The 22,586-nt window shown below is 41.0% G+C and overlaps 1 protein-coding gene across 1 annotated transcript in view; it reads right to left on the bottom strand.

Moving 5' to 3' along the window:
- Positions 1-1,167: 1,167 nt before the first annotated feature.
- COPS3 (COP9 signalosome subunit 3) overlaps positions 1,168-22,586 on the bottom strand; it is a 65,287-nt gene continuing 43,868 nt past the window's right edge. Inside the window, exons 11-12 of the mRNA XM_030212982.1 lie at positions 4,702-4,782; positions 1,168-1,506 (exon numbers count right to left, since the gene is read on the bottom strand). Coding sequence (XP_030068842.1) covers positions 1,453-1,506; positions 4,702-4,782 — 135 coding nt within the window. The 3' untranslated portion in view covers positions 1,168-1,452. The remainder of the gene's footprint in view (positions 1,507-4,701; positions 4,783-22,586) is intronic.

Raw genomic sequence — 22,586 nt, 5'->3', positions numbered from 1 at the left:
CTTGAGAAAGTCTATGCCAATGACAACAGATGTCATCATCAGCGGCAGGACTACAGTGCCTGCTGTGACAGAGAATAACTTTCTGAAAAATGAAAGCCAAAGCTACTCAATGGGGGAGGCATGTAATACTGGGTTCTATGCCAAAGCCAAGTGGAGGGAATTCCAGTTCTATGAATCTAGGATTCCAGAAAGAGCCATGGTTCTTGGGCCCCTGGCTGATGGCTGTTTCTGCAATTAGGCTGAGTGAGGAGGAGATGTAACATCAGGGAAAAAAATTCTCAGCTAGTTGCTAATATGGGCTCACAACATTGAAGCCCAACAGGGGCTAAACTGATTGAACGAGAAGCCTACAGCACCAGGAGGAAGCCAGTTGGTCACAGAACACATACAATTTGTTGAAATACCTCCTTGCAGATCAAGGTACCTTTTGGTTCTCTGTTAAAAACTTAACAGGAAAAAATATTATCAGCCAGGTTCACAGAATGCAGGCTAGAGGTCAGCAAATATAATGCAAGAAACCTTTATAATCAAGATAAAACAGTTAACTCAAGTTACTAAGTCTGTTCATAAATCAGTTAATACAATGGTGCTAGGAGATGTGCATGAAACAAAACTGGTTCAATTTTATCATTTTTGGATTTTGCGCCTCAATTTTCATATTTTTCATTTCATGCATTCATTTTAAATTTATTTAGTGCAAATTCATAGTTTAAAAGCACATTTTTTTTTTTAATTTAGCGCATGTTAAACGGACATCTTTGCTGAGCACCAAGGGCCTTAGTCCAACACTCAATTATAGCCTTTTCTGATGAAACATGAGACAAGATAAAGGCTGCACTGGTGCTGCTGTAAATAAAACAAAAATCCACGATGGACACAGTCAGGATCAAAGATGTGCTCTGTGTGTATAACCACCCTCAAGCCTCAGCCAGTTCTATTTCACACTGGCGTGAGATGCTGCATTTCAGTGGGGTCCAAAACTAGAAACTCCTAGCTCTATAAACATGTTTGTTGACCAGTAGCATTTTAGGAAGAAACCTTCAGGTAAGCAGCGTGTGTCTAAGGCTGCATGCAAGCCAAATATATTTCATTTTCTCTTGAAGTCCCCCAATATACAAATCATATGTACAAAAAGCAGGTACTTCCACAGAATGACAGCAACATGGCCAAACTTAAAACAAAACACTGGATTATTTAATGCATTGTTATTTGCAGATAAATAAATCCACAGACAATGAGGTTTTTCCTTTCTGCGCAGATTAATTTTTGAATGTATGTAGAACTGAGAAGACTTCATAAATAGTAGTTTATTTTTTAATTAACTGTCCAGGCAAAACAGTCTTTTTTTCAGCTATCCTTTGAGGACTTGTTCTTGTGATTCTCAGTCCTGAAACTGCTTCATTTTGAAAAGCTTACACTGTAAAGGTCAGAACATACTGTGCAAGCTTAAGTTCAAGAATAACTGGATGGTTTGTTTCCTGAATCATCATCTTGGGAGCCCATACTCTAAGAAGGAAGAGAAATTGATTTTGATTAGCTCACTAAAAAGACACTCCTTTCCCTCCAAGTCTGGCTGCAGTTTACAGACAAAGTCTCCCATTTATTTATTTGAACTTATTATACCAGAGTTTCCCAAACTCTGGGCTGGGACCCTAAACGGGGGGGGGGGGGGGGGGGGTCACAAAACTTGACATTGGCACTGACTTGGGTGGGCTCTCCACAGGAGAATCAATGTTCTGCACCTCGAGGAGGGGAAGGAGGGGAGGTGTCACAGCCAGATAAAGATTGGGAAGACCTACATTATACCATCATTTGTAAAATTATGACAATATACAAAATATATAAACAGATTAAAAAGGAAAATAAGAGAACATTCAAAACCATGAGGGAAATGGGTTTAGTGGGGAATCTGCACTGCAGAATACAATCAAAATCCAAAGGGCATGTCAGTACCAAAAGTTCAATAGTGCGGTATATTGTCACCCAATCTACTTTATTTTCAGTCATATTTTGGGTTATAAAGCACATTAACACAAATAAAAGATGCCAGGAATGGGGCCAGTTTTGTCATTTAATTGCAGTACTTTGCGCTACATGCAGTGGAGATTCAGTTTAGAAATGTCCCTCAAGGCTTAATCACATCACATTACATAGACGTGAAATGCTCAGGTTGCAAGTACATGTGTAAAACCAGAGGACTTCAACTTCCTCGTCTACGTACTTGTGTTATATACATTAAGTTATTATAAACCGTTGTGCCGGTATTAATAGTATATAAAGTTGAATAAACTACCACTACATAGTAACATAGTAGATGACGGCAGAGAAAGACCTGCATGGTCCATCCAGTCTGCCCAACAAGATAAACTCATATGTGCTACTTTACGTGTATACCTGACCTTGATTTGTATCTGCCATTTTCAGGGCACAGACCGTAGAAGTCTTGCCCAGCACTAGCCCCGCCTCCAAACCACCAGCCCCGCCTCCCCCCACCGGTTCTGCCACCCAATCTCGGCTAAGCTTCCGAGGATCCATTCCTTCTGAACAGGATTCCTTTATGTTTATCCCATGCATTTTTGAATTCCGTTACCGTTTTCATCTCCACCACCTCCCGCGGGAGGACATTCCAAGCATCCACCACTACTACTTATCATTTCTATAGCACTACTAGATGTACACAAATCTGTGCACTGGACACAAAGAGACGATCCCTGCTCAGAGCTTACAATCTAATTAGGACAAACAGGAAAAATAAGAGATAAGGGAATTACTAAGGTGGGAATGATAAGACATGGGGACTGAACAAGTGGGTTAGGAGTTAAAAGCAGCATCAAAAATATATAATTAAATATATACTGCAGTATCTAAATACTCCCTCAATGTGGTTTACAGTAATAGAGAGGAAACCAGAGCTACTGAAGATTGGATCAGCTGCCCAGCGAGGTAGAAGAATACAAAGAAACATATAAACCTACCAGGATTGTCCAGGAAAGGCAATTTTTGTGTCTCTCCTGTAAAAAGATGTTTGACTACCATCTCTAAATGTAGTTGAAAAATATGCAATTGGATTAGAGGTTTCTCTTACCATACAAAATGCAGAGAACTATATAACACGAAGTTCGCACATAACACCTAAATTAAGTACTTTTCTTGCTATTACAGGTAGCTACTATTGTTATTTTTTTCCAAACTGTATGACTAAACATGTAAAACCGCAATGACTTCAGCAGCAGGACAGAAACTGTCAAGTTTGTGTACTTCTAACCATTTGGAAACAAATTTTAATGGAAAGGCCAATTAAACACAAATTCAATATGCAGCTGGTTATCAATAGAAATCAAACCAAATAAAACATGGAAAAGAAAATAAGATGATACCTTTTTTATTGGACATAACTTAATACATTTCTTGATTAGCTTTCGAAGGTTGCCCTTCTTCCTCAGATCGGAAATAAGCAAATGTTGGTAGATGACAGTATATATGAGTGAAACATCAAAGCATTTCAGTGACAGTCCTGTTAGACTTTCACTGAATCCCCACCCTGTTAGACTGTCACTGAAATGCTTTGATGTTTCACTCATATATACTGTCATCTACCAACATTTGCTTATTTCTGATCTGACGAAGAAGGGCAACCTTCGAAAGCTAATCAAGAAATGTATTAAGTTATGTCCAATAAAAAAGGTATCATCTTATTTTCTTTTCCATGTTTTATTTTGTTTGATTTCTATAGATTCTACATGGAATGTTGCTATTCCACTAGCAACATTCCATGTAGAAGTCGGCCCTTGTAGATCACCAATGTGGCCGCGCAGGCTTCTGCTTCTGTGAGTCTGACGTCCTGCACGTACGTGCAGGACGTCAGACTCACAGAAACAGAAGCCTGCGCAGCCTTCTACATGGAATGTTGCTAGTGGAATAGCAACATTCCATGTAGAATCTCCAATAGTAGCAACATTCCATGTAGAATCTCAAAGAGTAGCAACATTCCATGTAGAATCTCCAGTAGTAGCAACATTCCATGTAGAATCTCCAATGGTATCTATTTTACTGTCATAGTAATGCTTGAATGTTTTCACTTATATACACTGTCAGCTAGCACATTTGCTTATTTCCGATCTGAGGAAGAAGGGCAACCTTCGAAAGCTAATCAAGAAATGTATTAAGTTATGTCCAATAAAAAAGGTATCATCTTATTTTCTTTTCCATGTTTTATTTTGTTTGATTTCTATTGATAACCTTAAGAGTGGACTAACACGGCTACCACACTCCTCTACTTAATATGCAGCTGTAAAGCAACCCAGTGCCTCCAATAACAATTGAGTTTGTGTTAACACTTTATGGCACAACAGGAAATGTGAACAATACTCAAAATTATTTAAATGGAATTTATATTTAGGTCTTAAAATATATCACTCCACACATTTATATGTCAGGGAGCGGTTGAAATTTGCTTAATAACAACCTAGATTTCCTTTCATAAAAGCACTTAAAACATACCTATTTTCATTTCAGCGATCTTGATTTACAGTAATTTAAACAGGACATATTAAGCTAGTGGATTGTTTGTTTATTTTAATGTTTATGTATCCAATTGGGATTATCTTATTTATTTTGTAATCCACTTTGTACTGTTAGGTTAAAAGCGAAAGAGAAATCGTGAAATATAATACAATGACAACAAAAGCCCAAAAGAAGTACCTTTTGTACAAATTGAGGATTCACAGTGATCTCCTGATCCATGGCTTTCAGCCGGTCATCGAGCTCTATACATCTCAGCATCTGCGTAAAGAGGATCACTTTTAGTAGCAGAAAGATTCATCTAGGCCTGATGTGCAGATTGTCTTAAAAATACTAAGCAGCAAGCATACCCCGATTTCTGCATCTTATATACAGACAAAAAAAAATAAAGAACTTAAGTGCTCAAAAATGACATACTAGAAAATGCAAGTATTTATTTAATATATGGTGACAATGCTGACTGAGCAGCAATCTCCTTAGGATCTCAGCACCAGGTGACAAATAGCATTTATTTAAAATAATTCAACATACTGAATTATTGGGGGAAAAGTAAAAAATGTAAAATGAGAAAAACTACAAGGAGGATAAAGCAAAAGTACTCTCTGAGAACAGCAGGCCTTATATTCTCACAAATGAGTAATGCGGGTCTGTGTTGCCTGTCCGGAGCTTTTAACAAGCTTAATAGGTCTTTGACCATGAAATGTGCTCCATTGCGCATGCGCAACTGCTTTTACGCCTGCCATGAGAGCATGGGACCAGCACTACAATATAAAGTATAATAAAAAGTTAAAAAACCTCCAAGGGGAAGTAGGAGGGTATGTGAGAATATAAGGCCCGCTGTTCTCGGCGAATACCTGCTACAGGTAAGTACTTTCACTTCCCCCCACCACCACCACCAGGACAAGCAGGTCTATAATTCTCACATGTGGGAATCCCTAGCTACCAGGCTCACCTAAAACAACCAATGGTCAACTGGACCTCGCAATGGAAACAAAGGGAAAAATGGGGGGGGGGGGGGGGGGGGGGGTCCACTCCTTCCACAAAAACGCAAGCACACCAAAACAAGAGGTGGAAGAAAACCAAGTCCAAGTGACCAGCCAATTAAATCACAGGAGTTAGAGCTCCAAACAAGGTTTTATTAGGACCCTACACGGTCCGTGTTTCGGCAGGAATGCCTTCTTCAGGGGTCTAAAAACACATTTAAAATCAATACACAGATAGCAATGAAAATAAACATAAACAAATAAATAAATAAATAAATATGTAAATTAATAAATGAGACTACAATATTGAAAACTACGAAAAATATACCAGAAATAAGGAAGATAAAAATAAAAATCAAACACATATTAGAAATCCAGAAAGCATGTGTTTAAAAACATACATTGATGACAAATCTAACAACATAAAAAAACACACAAAATTTAAAATATAAATGCAACAAAATACATACAGTATATGTAATCATAGCTGAATGCGGCAGTATCCTGGACCTCGCAACAGCAAGGGCAAAACCAACATACGCAAGGAGGTGTTAATGCCCCAATACAAGCCAATGGTATTCAGTATATAAGTGCAACAATGAATAGTCATGAGAGAAATTTGCATGCACTGCCTTCACTGCATGCAAATCTCTCCATGAATATTCATTGTGGATATCCTGAAAACCTGACTGGCTGGGATGCCTCCAGGACCAGGTTTGGGAACCACTGCTTTAGGGTATACATATTCAGGTCTTCAACTCTCTCTCTCATACATCTTTTGGCACAAATCCCCATACTACTTGTCACCTTCCTTTGAATCACTTAACTCTTTTTAAATACTTAAGATACAACCTCCAAAACTGAATACAGTACTCCAAATGGCGCCATACCATTGGCTTGTATTGGGGCATTAACACCTCCTTGCTTCTGTTAGTTATGCCTATCTATATTCAGACCAGCATCCTCTAGCTATGGCCACCACCTTCAAATAGATTAAAAAAAAAAAAAAAAGCCTCGTCCTAGAAAAAGAAAAATCTGCTAAGAACTTGGTTAAATGTCACAGGAAACAAACCCAAACTTAGAAAGTTCTTCCCGCACTCTGGCAGCACACAGTGCTTTTTCAGTGCGGGACCAACTTTCTAAGTTTGGGCTTTGTTTCCATGCTTTTGGGTTTGTGACATTTAATCAAGCTCTTTGCAGATTTGTCTTTTTCAAGACAAGGCTGTTTTTCTTCATCGGATGGTTTTGTTACCTTGGAACTAGATACCATTAGACCCCTGATGCAGGCAATTGTTGCTGAAACACGGACCGTGTTGGGTCTGTTCAATAAAGTGAAGTTGAGACGCCCACATTCTTGAAGGCTTCTTGGGCTTTTCCGTCTATTTGCTTTGGCTCCTGTGCTTTTGGGATTCCCTCTCCTTTGCAATCTGTAAGCCGCCACCACCACCTTTGTCATATTCTCCTCGAGATCCTCAAGACACTTTCACTCCAAGATCTCTCTCCTGAATCACCAGAGTCTTGTAGGTAACATCAGGAAAGTGAGACAGTGGAATAGGTATTTTCAGAAAGATCAGTCTTTATTAAGGGGCCATGGAGAAGAGTCAGAGTTGGTCAATCTGGGGCTGACCAGAGGTCTGCAATGAGGCCTTGAGGACTCATCTTCTGGTTCTGCTGGTAGGAGGATGGTTAGAAAGTTTTACCAATGACAGATCCAGATCAGTGCCTCTCAACCCAGTCCTTGGGTCACACCGGCCACAATGATTACACATGAAGATTTATATACCAAGGAGGCAGTGCATGCAAATCTAACCTCATGCATATTCATTGTGGATATCTTGAAAATCAAACTGGCTGAGTGTGCCTAAGGACTAAGTAGAAAAGCAGTGGTCCAGATAACCTCACATACCCACTGATCTGGTTATACTTTGAAGTTTGCTCAGCTTCTTCCAGCTGGGTTTTTGGAGTCCCCCTGCCGGACATGCATAAATGTGTTAGTGGTCAGAGATACTCGGTACAGCTGGAGGTAGCAGTTCCCATTCCTGCTGGGAAGCAGGGAAAGGGAAGGTTTTGTGGTGCTCAAAAGGAGGGCATTTTTTGGCCTGGGCAAACAGGGTGCAAAGGTTCCAAATGGAAACCCTGAGGTCTGTAATAGTGGCAGTCTAGCAAGGGGAGTTGATGTCTTTGGATTTGACAAAGGCATACCTGCATATCCTTATTCAGGCAAAACATCAGAATTTTTTGTGTTTGTAGTCTCGGGGAAGTTTTCCCACCTCATGCTTGGATTAGTGACAGCACCAAGACAGGAAATGAGCTGGCAGAATCTTGGCCCAGGACTGTTCTTTTGTATGTTTCCCCCATGGCCCTTGGTGGGCAGGATCCTTTAGAGGACAGGGAACCACTGAGGCCTGGAGATACTGGTAGACCGCCAACTGGCTGAAGAGGCTTTTGCATGGAGATCTGGTGAGGCTAGCAGCAAGGGACCCATTTCAGTTCCCCGCAGCAGCAGGTCCAATGGGCCAGGTGTGAATCCAGAAGCAAGACCTGTTTGTTTTATCTTATGACATGGCTCTTGAAAGGGCAAGATTAAGAAAGTGAGGTTGCTCCAGAAAGAGATCCCACGTCCTTGGCATGTCTCAGGAATTTGGCAGCGTATGCAGCAGCAAGTGCTGTCACTGTGTTCATCAGAAGAGAATTTTAGAATTTCTCCATGACTGTTTGGAGGAAGGTTTGTCCTTAGCATCTCTTAAGGTTCAGATTGTGGCTATGGCATGTTTCAAGGGTTTGCTTTAATGATCTATCTGATGTGCACTTCCTGAGGTGTAAAAAAACTTTTGAGATCCAAGACGGCTGATGGTACTTCCTTGGGATTTGAATCTGGTTTTGTCCTTCTTGGTGCATCCTTTTTTCAAGCGTACCAAGAATCTTTGTTGAAAGACCTTTCCTTAAAAGACTGTTTCTGGTAGCCATCTGTTTGGCTCAGAGAATCTTGGAGTTGCAAGCTCTGTCATGCCAGGAACCCTTGCTAGTGGATTTGAAGGAAAAAGCCAGTTTCCTCTTTTATTCCAAAGGTGGTATCCTCATTCCATGTCAGATTATCTTGTTTCTGGTGTTGCTTAAGGCAAACAGGGACGAGGACATTAAGCGGTTGCATTGCTTGGATGCGAGGAGAGTGGTACAGTCAGATTATTTGTTTTATGCTCTTTGGAGGCCATAGGAAAGAGGAGGCAGCATCCAAGGCCATGGCCGCCCACTATTGCATCTGCCTATATTCTGAAAGGGTGTGATGTTCCCTTGGTTTTCAAAGCACAGTCCACTAGGGGGCAGATGGCCTCTTTTTGAGCAGAATGTAGCCTTATTCCTCCTTAGGATATCTACACAGCAGCCACTTGGTCATTGCTGTACACCTTCGTGAGGCACTATAAACTTGGATATACAGGTCTGTCAAGAAAGCATGTAATAAAACAATGCATCTTTTGAGGCCAGAGCGTTGACCACCAAATTGTGTCCCACCCTTGAAGGTTACTGCTTTGGTACTTTATGAGTCTAGACTGATCTAGAGAAATGCTAAGGATGGAGAAATTAGATCTTACCTACTTATTTTTCCTTTAGTCCCTCCAGACCAGTCCAAAAACCCAGGGTTTTTGTATGTATCTGATGCTGGGAAGCAGCGAATTTGTTGGTCTTCTCTTGGTCTCTGCTCTTCTTAAATATGTAGCAAGCTGTAAATTCATTCTTCTATTAAATTCATTCTTCTGTTACGATATTGTTCTCTAGTTAGAAAGGGGTCAGTTTTTGAGTAGATTCATCTTGCTTTGATATGGAAATACTGGCTGGTGGTGAGTTGCACAGGATGCTCATAGGCTGAAGTCAGCGATTCTCAGATCTCCATCTGCTGGTGGTAGAGTGTATATCCATGTAGCTGGACTGGCCTGAAGGGTCTAAAGGAAAGAAAATTATCAGGTAAGCTTTAAATTTCTCCTTCCTTGGTGTCCCTTCAGACCAGTCCAGACATGTGGGAAGCACTAAAGCCATGTTCAGATAAACCTGCCAACACTCTAGTTCCAAAAACTGCTTTCTAGCAAGTCTGCAAATCCAACTTGTAATAACCACTAAGTGGCTGCCCTATAAATTTCCTGTGGCAGAAACAGACTATGCTTTGCCTAAGAAGCAGCCTGACTTCTAGCCGAATATGCTTTCAGAACAGGAGATACCAGATAACCTTTGCATTAGATTGTAAGCTCTTTGAGCAGGGACTGTCTTTCTTCTATGTTTGTGCAGTGCTGCGTACGCCTTGTAGCGCTATAGAAATGCTAAATAGTAGTAGTAGTAGTAATAATATAAGCTTAAGATATAGCTTCCTTAATCCAGCAGGATACTGTTGTTTTAGAAGCTGCTTCTCTTCTTGCTCTGCCAAACAGCACAAAAAGCTGATCTGAGCACCAGAATCCCTCTGTCCTTTTCAAACACCACCGCAATATATGCCTAACATCCAGTTGAGAAAGCCATGCTGCGCCCTGCCCGCCCGCCCCCTCCCCAAATCCATTTCCCTAACACCAGGAGTAAGGCAGATTAACATGAAATGCAGACACCACCACCTTGGGAAGAAATGAAGGTACTATCCTAACCACCATCCTCTCCTTCAATATTACCAGAAAAGGCTAGCTACAGGACAGCGCCTGCATCTTTGAAATCTATTGAGCTGAATAAATAGCCAACAGAAAGTGTTAAGGGTGATATCTTTCAAGAAAGTGTCTGTCCCCTAAGTGGCTCAAAGGGCACCTGAACCAAAAATCAAAATGACCAAATTCAAATCCCAGGGTGACACTACTGGACACTGAGGTGGTAGCAAGGGTTTCACTCCCCTCAGAAAATGCAAATCAGGTGAGATGCTAAAGATTGATCTTTAAAATCAGATCTCGAAAACAAGTTATGGTCAAAATCTGCACCCTTGGTGAAGCTTAGTTTTTCCAAATGTCTTGCAAAAGGTCAGCTTCAATTTTTCAATCACTATATTTTATGATGCATAAATGTATGTAGACCCCTGTCAAACAAAATAAGGTGGACAACACTCTAAACCTGCACTTCATGTTAATCTTCAGATTAAATATAGGTAACATTTGATCGTGTAATTTTTTCCTGTATAAACTTGTAATCATTCTGGCAAGATGCCTGGAAATTTATTCCATTCATTATACCTATTCATTCCACCTTATACCAATGTATTATTATTATTATTTGTTGCATTTGTATCCCCCCATTTTCCCACCTGTTTGCAGGCTCAATGTGGCTTACATTATTCCGTAATGGCGATCGCCATTTCCAAGATGAGAAATACAAAGAGGTATTGCATTAAAGTTCATGAATGACAGATTAAATAAGGAGTCAAGTATAGAGAATTCATTTCCGGAATGAGAAAGTGGTATTGCGTTAAAGTTCATTAGTGACAAAGTAAATGAAGCGGTCAGGTATAGAGAGTTCGGTTTTGTCCAGTTCTGGTTTAAGTTTCGCTGTCTAGTATTTAGGATGGATCATTATGGTATGTCTTATTGAACAGGTTGGTTTTTAGCGATTTTCGGAAGTTAGTTAGGTCATGCATTGTTTTTATGGCGTATGGTAGTGCATTCCATAGTTGCGTGCTTCTATAGGAAAAGCTGAATGCATATGTTGATTTATATTTTAGTCCTTTGCAGCTGGGGTAGTGGAGATTAAAGGAATGTACGTGCTGACCTTTTTGTGTTCCTGGTTGGTAAGCCTATGAGGTCTGACATGTAGACCAGGGCCTCACCACGAATGATTTTATGAACCAGGGTGCAGATTTTGAACACAATACGTTCTTTAAGTGGGAGCCAGTGTAGTTTTTCTCTTAGGGGTTTGGCACTTTCGTATTTCGTTTTTCCAAATATGAGTTTGGCTGCTGTGTTTTGGGCAGTTTATTTATTTATTTGTAGCATTTGTATCCCACATTTTCCCACCAATTTGCAGGCTCAATGTGGCTTACATTTGCCGTAGTGGCGATTGCCATTTCCGGTCCATAGAACTGCAAATGATGTTTGGAGTTTCTTAATGATTTGTTCTTTGCATCCGGCATACACTGCATTGCAGTAATCTAGGTGGCTTAGCACCATTGATTGTACCAGGCTGCAGAATATTTCCCTTGGGAATAAAGGTTTTACTCTTTTGAGTTTCCACATTGAGTGAAACATTTTCTTTGTTGTATTTTTCACATGGCTTTCTAGTGTGTGATTTCAGTCAATTGTAACTCTGAGAATTTTCAGGCTATCTGAAACAGGAAGGATGTAGTCTGGGGTGTTTATAGCGGTGGGTTTGTTCGTGTTATATTGTGATGAGAGGATGAGACATTGTGTTTTTTCTGCGTTAAGTTTTAATTGAAATGCATCCACCCATGAATTCATGATTTGGAGGCTGTATTTGATTTCATTTGTGATTTCTGTTAGATCATGTTTGAACGAGATGTAGATCGTGACATCGTCTGCGTAGATGTAAGGATTAAGGCCATGGTTGGATAGTGATTTGGCTAGAGGTGTCATCCTTAGGTTGAAAAGGGTCGGTGAAAGCGGTGATCCTTGGGGTACTCCGCATTCTGGTTTCCATGGTGATGATGGATTCAAATTTGATATCACTTGGTACGTTCTTGCAGTTAGAAAGCCTTTGATCCAGCTAAGTACGCTTCCTCCGATCCCGAAGTATTCTAGGATGTTTAATAGTATTTTGTGGTTTACCATGTCGAACGCGCTGGACATGTCGAATTGTAGGAGAAGTACACTATTGCCAGTTGCAATTGCTTGTTTGAAATTGATTAAGAGAGTGATTAGTACTGTTTCGGTGCTGTGGTTGGATCAAAATCCTGATTGTGATTCATGTAATATTGAGAATTTGTTTAAGTAGTCGGTAAGCTGCTTGGTTACTATACTTTCCATTAGTTTGACTGCCAGAGGGATAGATGCTACCGGGCGGTAGTTGGTTATGTTGTTTGTTTTTTTCTTTGAATCTTTAGGTATTGGGGTGCGTAATATGTTTCCTTTATCCTTAGGGAAGAGTCCATATTGTAACATGTAGTTTAGGTGTGACGTGAGGTCTACTATGAAGCGTTGAGGGGCGGATTTGATTAAGTTGTTGGGACATATGTCCAGTTTGCAGTGGGATTTGGTGACCTGTTGATCGCTTGGGTGACGGTATCGTCGGTAAGTTGAGCGAAGTTTGTCCAGATTCGGTCAGCTGGATGTTCATCGGGGACTGGGTCCAGACAGTCAATGAATTTTTCGTGGTTGGTGGTACTGAGTGGTAACATGATTCGTAATTTTATAATTTTCTCGTTGAAGTATTTAGCAAGATTGTCTGCTGATGGGGTATATGTGTTGGTTGTGGTAACCGGTGTGGTATCTAGTAGTTTGTTCACGAGTTGGAAAAGTTTATGCGTGTCTGTAGTCTGGCCCTATTTTGGTTTTGTAGTATTACCTTTTGGTTTGTCTTATTGCATATTTGTATTTTCTTTGCGTTTGTTTCCATTCATCTTTTATTTTATTCCATGCTCGTTCAAGCCTCCCAGCTTGTGTTTTTAGTTTTTTCAGTTCTTCGTTGAACCATGGTATTGAGTTGTGTCTTCGTGAGGTTCTTGTTTGTAGTGGTGCTATTTTGTCTAATATGCTTCTGCATATGTTGTCCCAATCCAGAAGATAGTGTTTCGAGTCCATTTGTGCTTTCCATTCGTTCTTGTAGATCTGTTGCCAGAATGTTACAGGGTCAATTTGGCCTCTCATGGTGTAGGTTTTGCGTTCTTGATTGTGGTATGAGCCTTTTTTTCGCCATTGTAGGGATAGGTTTAATTTGTGGTCTGACCATGGTATGTCTGTCCATTTTGTAGCTGTTAATATTAGGTTTATGTTTGAGGACAGTTTGTGTGTGATGAGGTCGAGTGTGTGTCCTTTGACATGGGTTGCTTGCATATTTGGCCAGTTGAGGTCCCATAGTTGGAGGAAATCTTTGCATTCACGTGCAATGGTTGAGTTAGGGTCTTCTAGGTGTAGGTTTATGTCTCCTATTATAAGTAGATTGGTGTTAGATACACAGGTATTCGATATGAAATCCATGAAGTGTGATTGGCATTCATGCCACGTTACCTGGAGGTCTATAAAACAAGACAACGTTTAGGTGGTCAAGCAAGGTTGTATGGTGGATTCTGACTGAGGCGATTTCAAGTTGGGGTGTTATGGATTCAGCTGTTGTTGTTACGGTGAAGTGGGATCTGTGGATTAGTGCTATGCCTCATCCTCTTTTTTTCTTTTCTTGTCCAGTGAGTGATTTTGTAGCCTGGGGGCATAGATCTAAAAGAAAGGGGTCCTTATGATCGTGGATCCAGGTTTCACTGATGAATAGTAGGTCAAGGTTGTCTGCCGTGATCCAGTTTGTTATTATTGTTGTTTTGTTGCCTACTGATCTGGCGTTTATGTATTCCACTTGAATTGTTTGGTAGGGGTCAGCTAGGTTCGAAGTTGTGTTGATTTTTGTTAATTGTCTATTCTCTTGTAGTGTGGGTCTGCTGTGTCCTTTCTTTCCTTTGTAATGATTTTGTCCGCGTACAGTAGTTCTTCCATTGTTTTGGTTGTTGTTATTTTGGTGAGATGTACTATATCTGGGTAGTCTGTTGAGCTTGTGTATTGTGGGTATGTTGTTGGTGTCTATGAGAGGGGTGGTTAGTGTATGGTGAATTAGGGATAGGGAGTAAATTATTAGGAGCAGTTTGGCGGTGTTCATTTTGGTGTTGGATCACTTTGGGCTGTTAGAAGATGGAGTTTCTTCATAAGCTGTACTTTACATCCCGCATATATTACAGTAATCTGTGTGGCTCAGAACCACTGATTGTATCAAGTTACAGAATATTTCCCTCGGGAAGTAAAGTCTTATACATTTAAGTTTCCATATACGATGTCCTCAAATATGACCTGAGCAGAAGCCCCTGCAGGCATTTTAGTCTCTGCTTTTGCAGTTTGCAGGATTAGTACTGAATTTGGGGCACTCTGAGAAGCTGACTTGTCTCCTGCAGTGCCTCGGCTCTATCCACTTATCCAGCAACCTCTTGTCATTGAATTCACATAGGAGGCCAGAAAAAGTTATGCAGAAAGTGCTGTCAGACTTCTTTCCCCTTCCACATGCCACATCGGTGAAGAAATTATTCCTTAACTCACGCACCAAGCCTGAGCGGCCCAACAATGGGACTGTTGTATTCACCTGTGAGCCTTAGAATCATCATCTCTACTGCAGCCTTTATCCCAGCAGCAGTAGCGGCCTGTACCGGGTCTTCTAATCTTCTCGCTTTGTCGACTCTGGTCTCCATGCTGTTATTGCTGCTCCGGTCGTCTGGCCACGGGGGGCCGTTGGTCGGGCCTTCGGCGGTTCTGTTCGGCCTCTCCACGAGCGCTCTTGTGTTTCCTGGCACTCCGACGTCCGAGGTGTCCATGCTGGTGTCGGGTCCTCGCTCTCCACTGCCCTTTCCGGATCGGCGGAGAGTTGTGTAAGGGCCGGGGACGCACGCTGTGGGTCCCGGGAACGAGGTTTGGTCGCCGCTCGTTGCGTTAGGAGCGGGTGGGCAGGAAGCAGGTCACGCACTCGGGTATTGCCGCACGAACCACGCATGGTCATCCGGGGGGAGAGGTTCAGCCGCCTCTCCCTGCTCCGGGGGTAGCGACGTCCTCGTTTGTCGCCTCCGCTTGACCTCTGTACAGATCTGGTCGGCCGGCAGACGCCCCCAGCGAGGCACGGAGCCCACTCTGTTTCATTTGTTAACCTGATCATCTTTTCACTGAAAATAAGAACCTGATATCCTAACTGAAGTTGCTTTGAAAACAATTTTTCATAAATGGAAGGATAATTGTAGTTAATTTTCTATTTTGGTGGCATTTTATTTATTTTATAATGATTGCTGAAAAACAACCTATCGATCATCTGAAAACTTGGAAACCATTTGTTCTGTCAATCTGAAAACATAGTTTTCATATAAATTTTGCAGCTCTCTGTGCTAGACTACACATCAGTTATGTCAATGCATAGTTCTAATTGTTAAGTTTTACGTTTGTTTACTGATGTGTTACTTATAACATGACTACTACCATAGAGTTCCAAGCAGCTCACAATCCAAGATACCAGGAAATACTCCTGGGAATTACAGAAAATACAGTACAGCAATGATACAATACTCTATGACAAGGTTTTAGCTCAAGAAGAAAGAAGACCACAGAAGCGAAAGACTGTGGTCCACTTCGTATAAGAGTCCAAACAAAAGAGTAGTGCGACCAGCAAGGCACTTCAAATGACAACAGGACGAAGGAGCTACAGTAGAAAAACAACTTTATTCTTATAATGCCCGACACATTACCGTGTTTTGGCCACGTGCCTACCTCAGGGGCCTTAAATATGAATGTATATGGACTTAGGAGTTTTAAGCATTGTTGTTTTGAAAAAGACGCTTTGTGCAGAAGAGAGGACAAGGAAGAACACAAATGTAGGTAATCGCTGTAAAACAGGATACACTGACGGGGACAGAGCTTGTGGGGATGAGGCAGGGACAAACTTTGTCCACGTTGCATTCTCTAATCTTATACAATACCATGAGATACTACCGTGTTTGTTTAGAGCAAAAATCAAGCGAAACACCATATCCTGTATTGTCTAAAGTCTTTTTAACATTTGTATATAGTGCCACCTAAATAAGGATACAATAATCCAACTTGGACAGTAGTAGAGACTGAACTAATAATCTAAATTGATCAGTTTCAAAAAATTTCCTAACATGTCTCAGTTTTCTTAATAAAGTAAATGAACTTCTAACTAGGGCATTAATATGTGGGTCAAGTGATAATGTTTTATCCACATATACCCCTAATATCTTAATTACTGGAGAAAAAAAATGTACTTAGTATGATCAATATAAACATGGTCAGAAAAAAAATCAGATTATTCAATAGCAAAAATTAAATCTTTTCAGCATTTAATTTAAGCTTGTGTTTCACCATCTAGGAACTGGTAAGAGCTAAGCATTTATCCACTATTATAGTCACCTGATTTAGAATTTAATAAACCGGAATCACAGCAATATCCACATAGATGTAACAAACCCCCGAGCTAATTCTAAACCCAAGCTATACAAAACAACATTGAATGACGACGGGGATAAAGGTGATCCTTGAGGCATCCCACACTAATTATGCCAAGGATCCGAAAAGTATTCTTCTGCTTCACTCTAAGATCTAGTGGAGAGGAAACCCTTGAACCAATTAAACTCTACCAGCAATATTCAAGTTCAAACAGGATATTGTGGTCCACCAAATCAAATGCACTAGAAGGATTGAATTACAATATAAGGCCCCTATGATTATTGCTCAATAAAGATCTGTCTAATATTGAACCCATAACAGTCACTGTGCTATGCCCAGCTTGAAACCCAGACTGAGATGAATGTAAAATATTGTACTCAAACAAATATTTGGAACAGCTGGTCATCTAAATTCTTCAGGCTGTAGAGAATGCTCCTTACCATCTGCTGGAGACTGAACTACTGCCAGTCTACCGGCTTCACAGAACATTTATTATACACTGAACTCATTTGAGTTGGCACTTCTCAGTCTCCATCTCCTGGAAGGAGAGCATATAACCCATGCATCTGGACTGGTCTGAAGGGATGCTAAGGAAAGACTCATATACTGTCAGTCAGATCTCAGCCTAGTTCTGATAGCTGGAGAGAAAAGGAGCAGGACAGACAGATTATATATCTGCCAGGAAAGCACATTACTGATCCTTGGCTCTTTGTATATTCAGACCACCTGTTAACTGGATTATTGGCTTTGAGGGCACTTTCATATAACAAACCTTGTTTCATACAAGCCTATTGAATTTTCTCATTTTATTGTCTTACCCTGGTGTCGTGGTGGGAGGAAGGAAGGGGTGGGGGGGGGGGGGGGGGGGGGGGGATTAAAATCAACCTTTACAGATATGACCATTAAAACTCAGTGACTGGCTGATGGAGTCAGTACTGCTGTCCTACCTGGATTTGGCTCCCTCCCCATAATTGGCTAATACAGGACTAGTGTTCCCCTGCAAGCATGGGACCGTATCCGTACTGATCCTCATTTTCACTTATCTAGGGATACTTCTATTATGTTTAATCTCCAATTTTTCACGGGGCTGCTCCCAGGGTTGTACTTTATTTGGAAGTCAAAGGGCTTGGAGCATTTTAGACAGCTCTTTGAAGATGAGGATCTGATAGTCTGATGCTTTGTGGAATTAGAAAAGATCCCGAGAAGGGCGACGAAAATGATAAAGAAGATGGGACAATTTCCCTATGAGGAAAGGCTAAAGCGGCTAGGGTCTTCAGCTTGGAGAAAACACAGCTGAGGGGAGATATGATAGAGGTCTATAAAATAATGAGTGGAGTGGAGTGGAATGGGTAGACGTGAATTGCTTGTTTACTCTTTCCAAAAATACTAAGACTAGGGGGTACGCAATGAAGTTACAAAGTAGTAAATTTAAAACGAATTGGAGATCTTCACTCAATGTGTAATTAAACTCTGGAATTCGCTGCCAGAGAATGTAGTAAAAGCAGTTAGCTTAGTGGGTTTAAAAAAGGTTTGGATGGATGTTATGCAGGGGGGGAAGGGTGAAGAGCTCTGAAACGCTGCGCTCCATGTATGGTCTCCCTGAGGGAGACTTTTTCATACTTACAAATTCAGCACTTTGTAGGAACACTGGGTTGGAAGTGGGAGGACCCTCAAGAGATGGAAAGCCTGGAAAACTTGTGGATCTTGTTGAGGAGGGTGCCTAGACCAATTTCTGTGATATATAAATATATTAGGGGATGGGATCCCAAGCCATTTAGCTTCCAGGGGGCGTGGGAAACATATTTAAACTGTAGATTTACTAACCAAGACTGGGAAATAATTTGTGGAGAGGTTCAGAAAGCTTCGGTGTGCATATTAGTGCAGGAAAATGCCTATAAGATCCTTACCCGATGGTATTACACACCTGAGCGACTGAAGCGGATGTACCCTGGTACATCTGACGTATGTTGGAGGTGTAGGTCTCAAACCGGTACATTCCTACATATATGGTGGACCTGTCCCCGGATAGTTCCTTTCTGGCAGGATGTTATGAAAGCATTAGTAATTATGTTGGAAACATCTTTAGTGTGTAGTCCCTCGGTATGCCTCTTGGGTTTACACAATGAGAGGGATTCTTGGGATAAGGGTAAACTGATGCGTTGGGGGCTGGCAGCGGCCAAGTGCCTTGTAGCACAGCATTGGAAAAATGTGGACCCCCCGACACTGGGAGTTTGGAAATGCAAGTTGGGTCAGTTAATACAAATGGAACGCCTTACGGCATATTGCAAGGGCATCTACGACACAAAAGGAGGTGGGGGTTCAATTTCGACAGCGTTTAGCGCACATCTAATAAGGTGGGGATACAGAGGAGAGATATGGGCTCTGAGGGAAAGGGAGGGTGGGTGAGGGGGAGAGGGAGATTGTTCTAAAGAACCATGGGGCATTCTCAAGATACAATGGAACAGGGTGTGGATCGGGGGATGGGAGAGGGGGAAATACATAACACCACAAAGTTTATTTGGGCAGTATATGAAAATGCTAAAAGGATCATTGATAAGATTAAGGTTGAGGAGAATGTACAGATGATATGTACTACATAGGGTGATAACTCAGAAACAATCTGCCCCTGCGTGGGCAACAGTGGGAAAGTTGTTTACTTTGTGTATGTTGGAAGTTGAAAATACAATAAAAAATTTAAAGTGAAAAAAAAAAAAAAGGTTTGGATGGCTTCCTAAAGGAAAAGTCCATAGACCATTATTAAGATGGACCGGGAAAATCCACTGCTTAGTTCTAGGATAAGTTTCTTCGGAAAAGTTTGCCTTTTTCTCAATCTTTACGTTTTAAACGGATATGTACAGATGAAATTGATTTTTGCCAGCAAGCTCACACGTTTGGCTCGAGATTACTACACCGCAGTTACCCCAAAACAGTTTTGAAAAAAGCTTTTACGAGAGCCAAATATTTAAATCGTGATTTGCTATTACAAAGCACTACATCCGAACCACAAGAGGACCTGGTTATGACTTTTATTATGAGATATGTACGAGGAGGGGAAGCAGCATCACATATCATCAAACAACATTGGGATATTATGCGAGTTCATCCCATTTTTGAAAACTACCGTTTAAGGATGGCTTTCTCTCGTGCACGGAATCTTAGTGAAATCTTAAGTCCAGCTGATTTTTCTGCCACTACAGCATCTGAGGTTACCAGTCATGGTAGTCATAAAAAATGCAATAAAAGTGGGTGCAAAACATGTCCGTTATCCTTGGAAACATCTAATTTTTGTCACAATGGCCAGTCTTTTCAGCTTAGATATCAAACTACCTGCCGCACAACACACATTATCTATTACATCATATGTCCATGTGGCAAGGTATACATTGGTAAATCCAATAGGTCATTAAATGCCAGAATGGTGGAGCATAGATCGAGAATAGCTGCCAATAATGTTGGAGCCCCACTCGTACAACATTGCATTATTAAACAACATTCCAGTGAGTCGTTAAGATGCATGGTGATCGATTGTATTATTCCAAATGTCCGAGGTGGCAATATCAACAGATTGTTGCTGCAAAAAGAGACTCAGTGGATCTACCGTTTAAACACAGTAGAGCCTCATGGACTGAACGCACATCTCCAATGGAACTGTTTCTTTTAATGAAACAGCTGATTATGACGTATTGCTTCAAGAGGTGAGGCTTAAAGACTTTATAACAAAAACGCTAACGCCATTTTGACTGGTTGTATACCGGTATCAGATGCTGTTGAAGTGAGTCCAGGTGCCGCTTTTTTACACAAGGTATGCTAAAATTGTGAGGTTGTTGATAGTAATGCTTATTCTCCGTGTTTCAGAAGCTTATGCCCTTGAAAAAGCAGCAGACCGCGAAACAGGGTCCTGTCGGGCTTACAGCGATACCGGAGATGTTAAGCACGCTGATATATTGAACCCTTGAAACATGATAAGCTCCAGCCCAAGAAGACGGCTTATACTGTTCAGAGCTATCAAGTTAAGTTGATTTTTTGCATTATTTGTAAATTTATTGCAATAGTGTTTAATTTTTGAACAGTAGTGCACAAATATTTTTAGCTTGGATAAATATTTGAATGAATAAACAGACAGATACTTTGACACTCAGGCTTCTATAAGAGACAGACACTGTGCACTATTGGTTGGCTGGAGGTGGTCTATGATTACAGATTATCACAGGCCTGTAAGCTGAAAAACAATATGGCATAAACAGGTCGATGTGACGTTATGAGACCCCTTCAATAGTCAACTTATCCCTGTTGCAGTAAATTTGTCTGTTTTGAGTTGTGTAGTTCTAGGATAAGCAGCCTAAAATGTATTGTACTGTTTTGGGATCTTGCCAGGTATTTGTGACCTGGATTGGCCACTGTTGGAAACAGGATGCTGGGCTTGATGGACCTTTGGTCTGTCCCAGTATGGCAATACTTATTTACTTGGGATTCTGAATGGAATCTTGCTGCTCTTTGGGGTTCTACATGGAATGTTGCTACACTTTGAAATTCTGCATGGAATCTTGGTATTTTTTAGAATTCTAGAATCTTGCTACTCTTTGGGGTTCTACATGGAATGTTGCTATTCTTTGTTTTTCTGCCAGGTACTTGTGACCTGGATTGGCCACTGTTGGAAATAGGATGCTGGGCTTGATGGACCTTTGGTCTGTCCCAGTATGGTAATAGTTATGTACTTATGTCGCACACTTATTCCTTACCTCAGCATCATCATCATGCTTTACGCAGTTAGTGGATTACTTAACTAATAAACATGATAAGGAACTGATATTGCGGGACCCAATTTTTTTTTTTTTTTTTTGCAGGACTTGTGCGAGGCCTATGTCTTTGCTAAGGATGTAGTCTCAGCTCTATAAAGATGTGTGTCAGCAAAGGCCAAACCTGGTTGCTCAACACCACAAGTGGGAACTAGAGATGGGGGTTACATACACTACTGAAGAATGGGAAAGATGGAAGCTGCAGTATATACTACTTCTAAGGCTTTTAATTTACAGGAGAACTCAGTTAAGGTGCTCTACCACTGGTACCTTACCCAGTTCGACTGCATCATTGCTAGCTAGACACTCAACCTTACTGTTAAGAGGTCCTATGGTGAACTAGGCACTATGGGCCATATTTGGTGGAACTGTCGGAAGCCGCGAGCTTATTGGCAAACAGTACGATGTTGTGTCCAAATTCTGTTGGGCAACAAAATTCCATGGGACCTGGGTATTTCCTTGATTACTAAACCTGCCCTGGGACTCACTGTGGCCCAAAACTTTCATATACAACAGTGCTTGATAACTGCCCATTTAATATTAGCTCGGTTTTGGAAAAATACTGAGCTTCCTTCTATTAGGGCTTGGCAGTGTTGCTTGCAATATGTTTGTACCATGGGCAAACTTAGAACTATGCGTTGAAGGCTCTGGGGAAATAGGAAAAGTTGTGGGGTCCACTTACTCAACTTTCCTTGTGTGAAGAAAGTTTTATCCCAGTCCTTGTCTTTTGCAGGGGGCAGGTGAAACATGTATTCATTTTGAAATTGATCTGTTCTGGTGGTTGGTGTGGAGGGGTTCTATCAAAACATTCAGATAAAGTGTGATTATACTGTGCTTTTTTTTTTTTCTATATTTCAATGTAATGCTGTTTGCCAGATTGAGAGATTGTATTCTCTTAATGTTTGGTTTGTATGTTGTTTTTTTTAACACTGTAAACCTACTTGTTCAATGAAAAAAAAAAACCACCACCACATCCACACAACTCAGTGACTGTTTACTTACTGCACTATTAGTTACAACGAATGTCTACATGTCTCCCAAACCATCATCTCTCAATCACCCTATAAGGTACAGGACCAATCTATTGGAGTTTTAATATCATGCATTCATGGGCGGATGCATTCCAGTTGAAACTCAATGCAGAAAAATCCCAATACCTAATACTCACCTCTTCACAC

This window comes from Microcaecilia unicolor, chromosome 8, assembly GCF_901765095.1.
Source record: "Microcaecilia unicolor chromosome 8, aMicUni1.1, whole genome shotgun sequence".
Classification (NCBI taxonomy): domain Eukaryota; kingdom Metazoa; phylum Chordata; class Amphibia; order Gymnophiona; family Siphonopidae; genus Microcaecilia; species Microcaecilia unicolor.
Note: the sequence above shows the minus strand (reverse complement) of the source record. Positions and strands in the feature narration are given on the sequence as shown.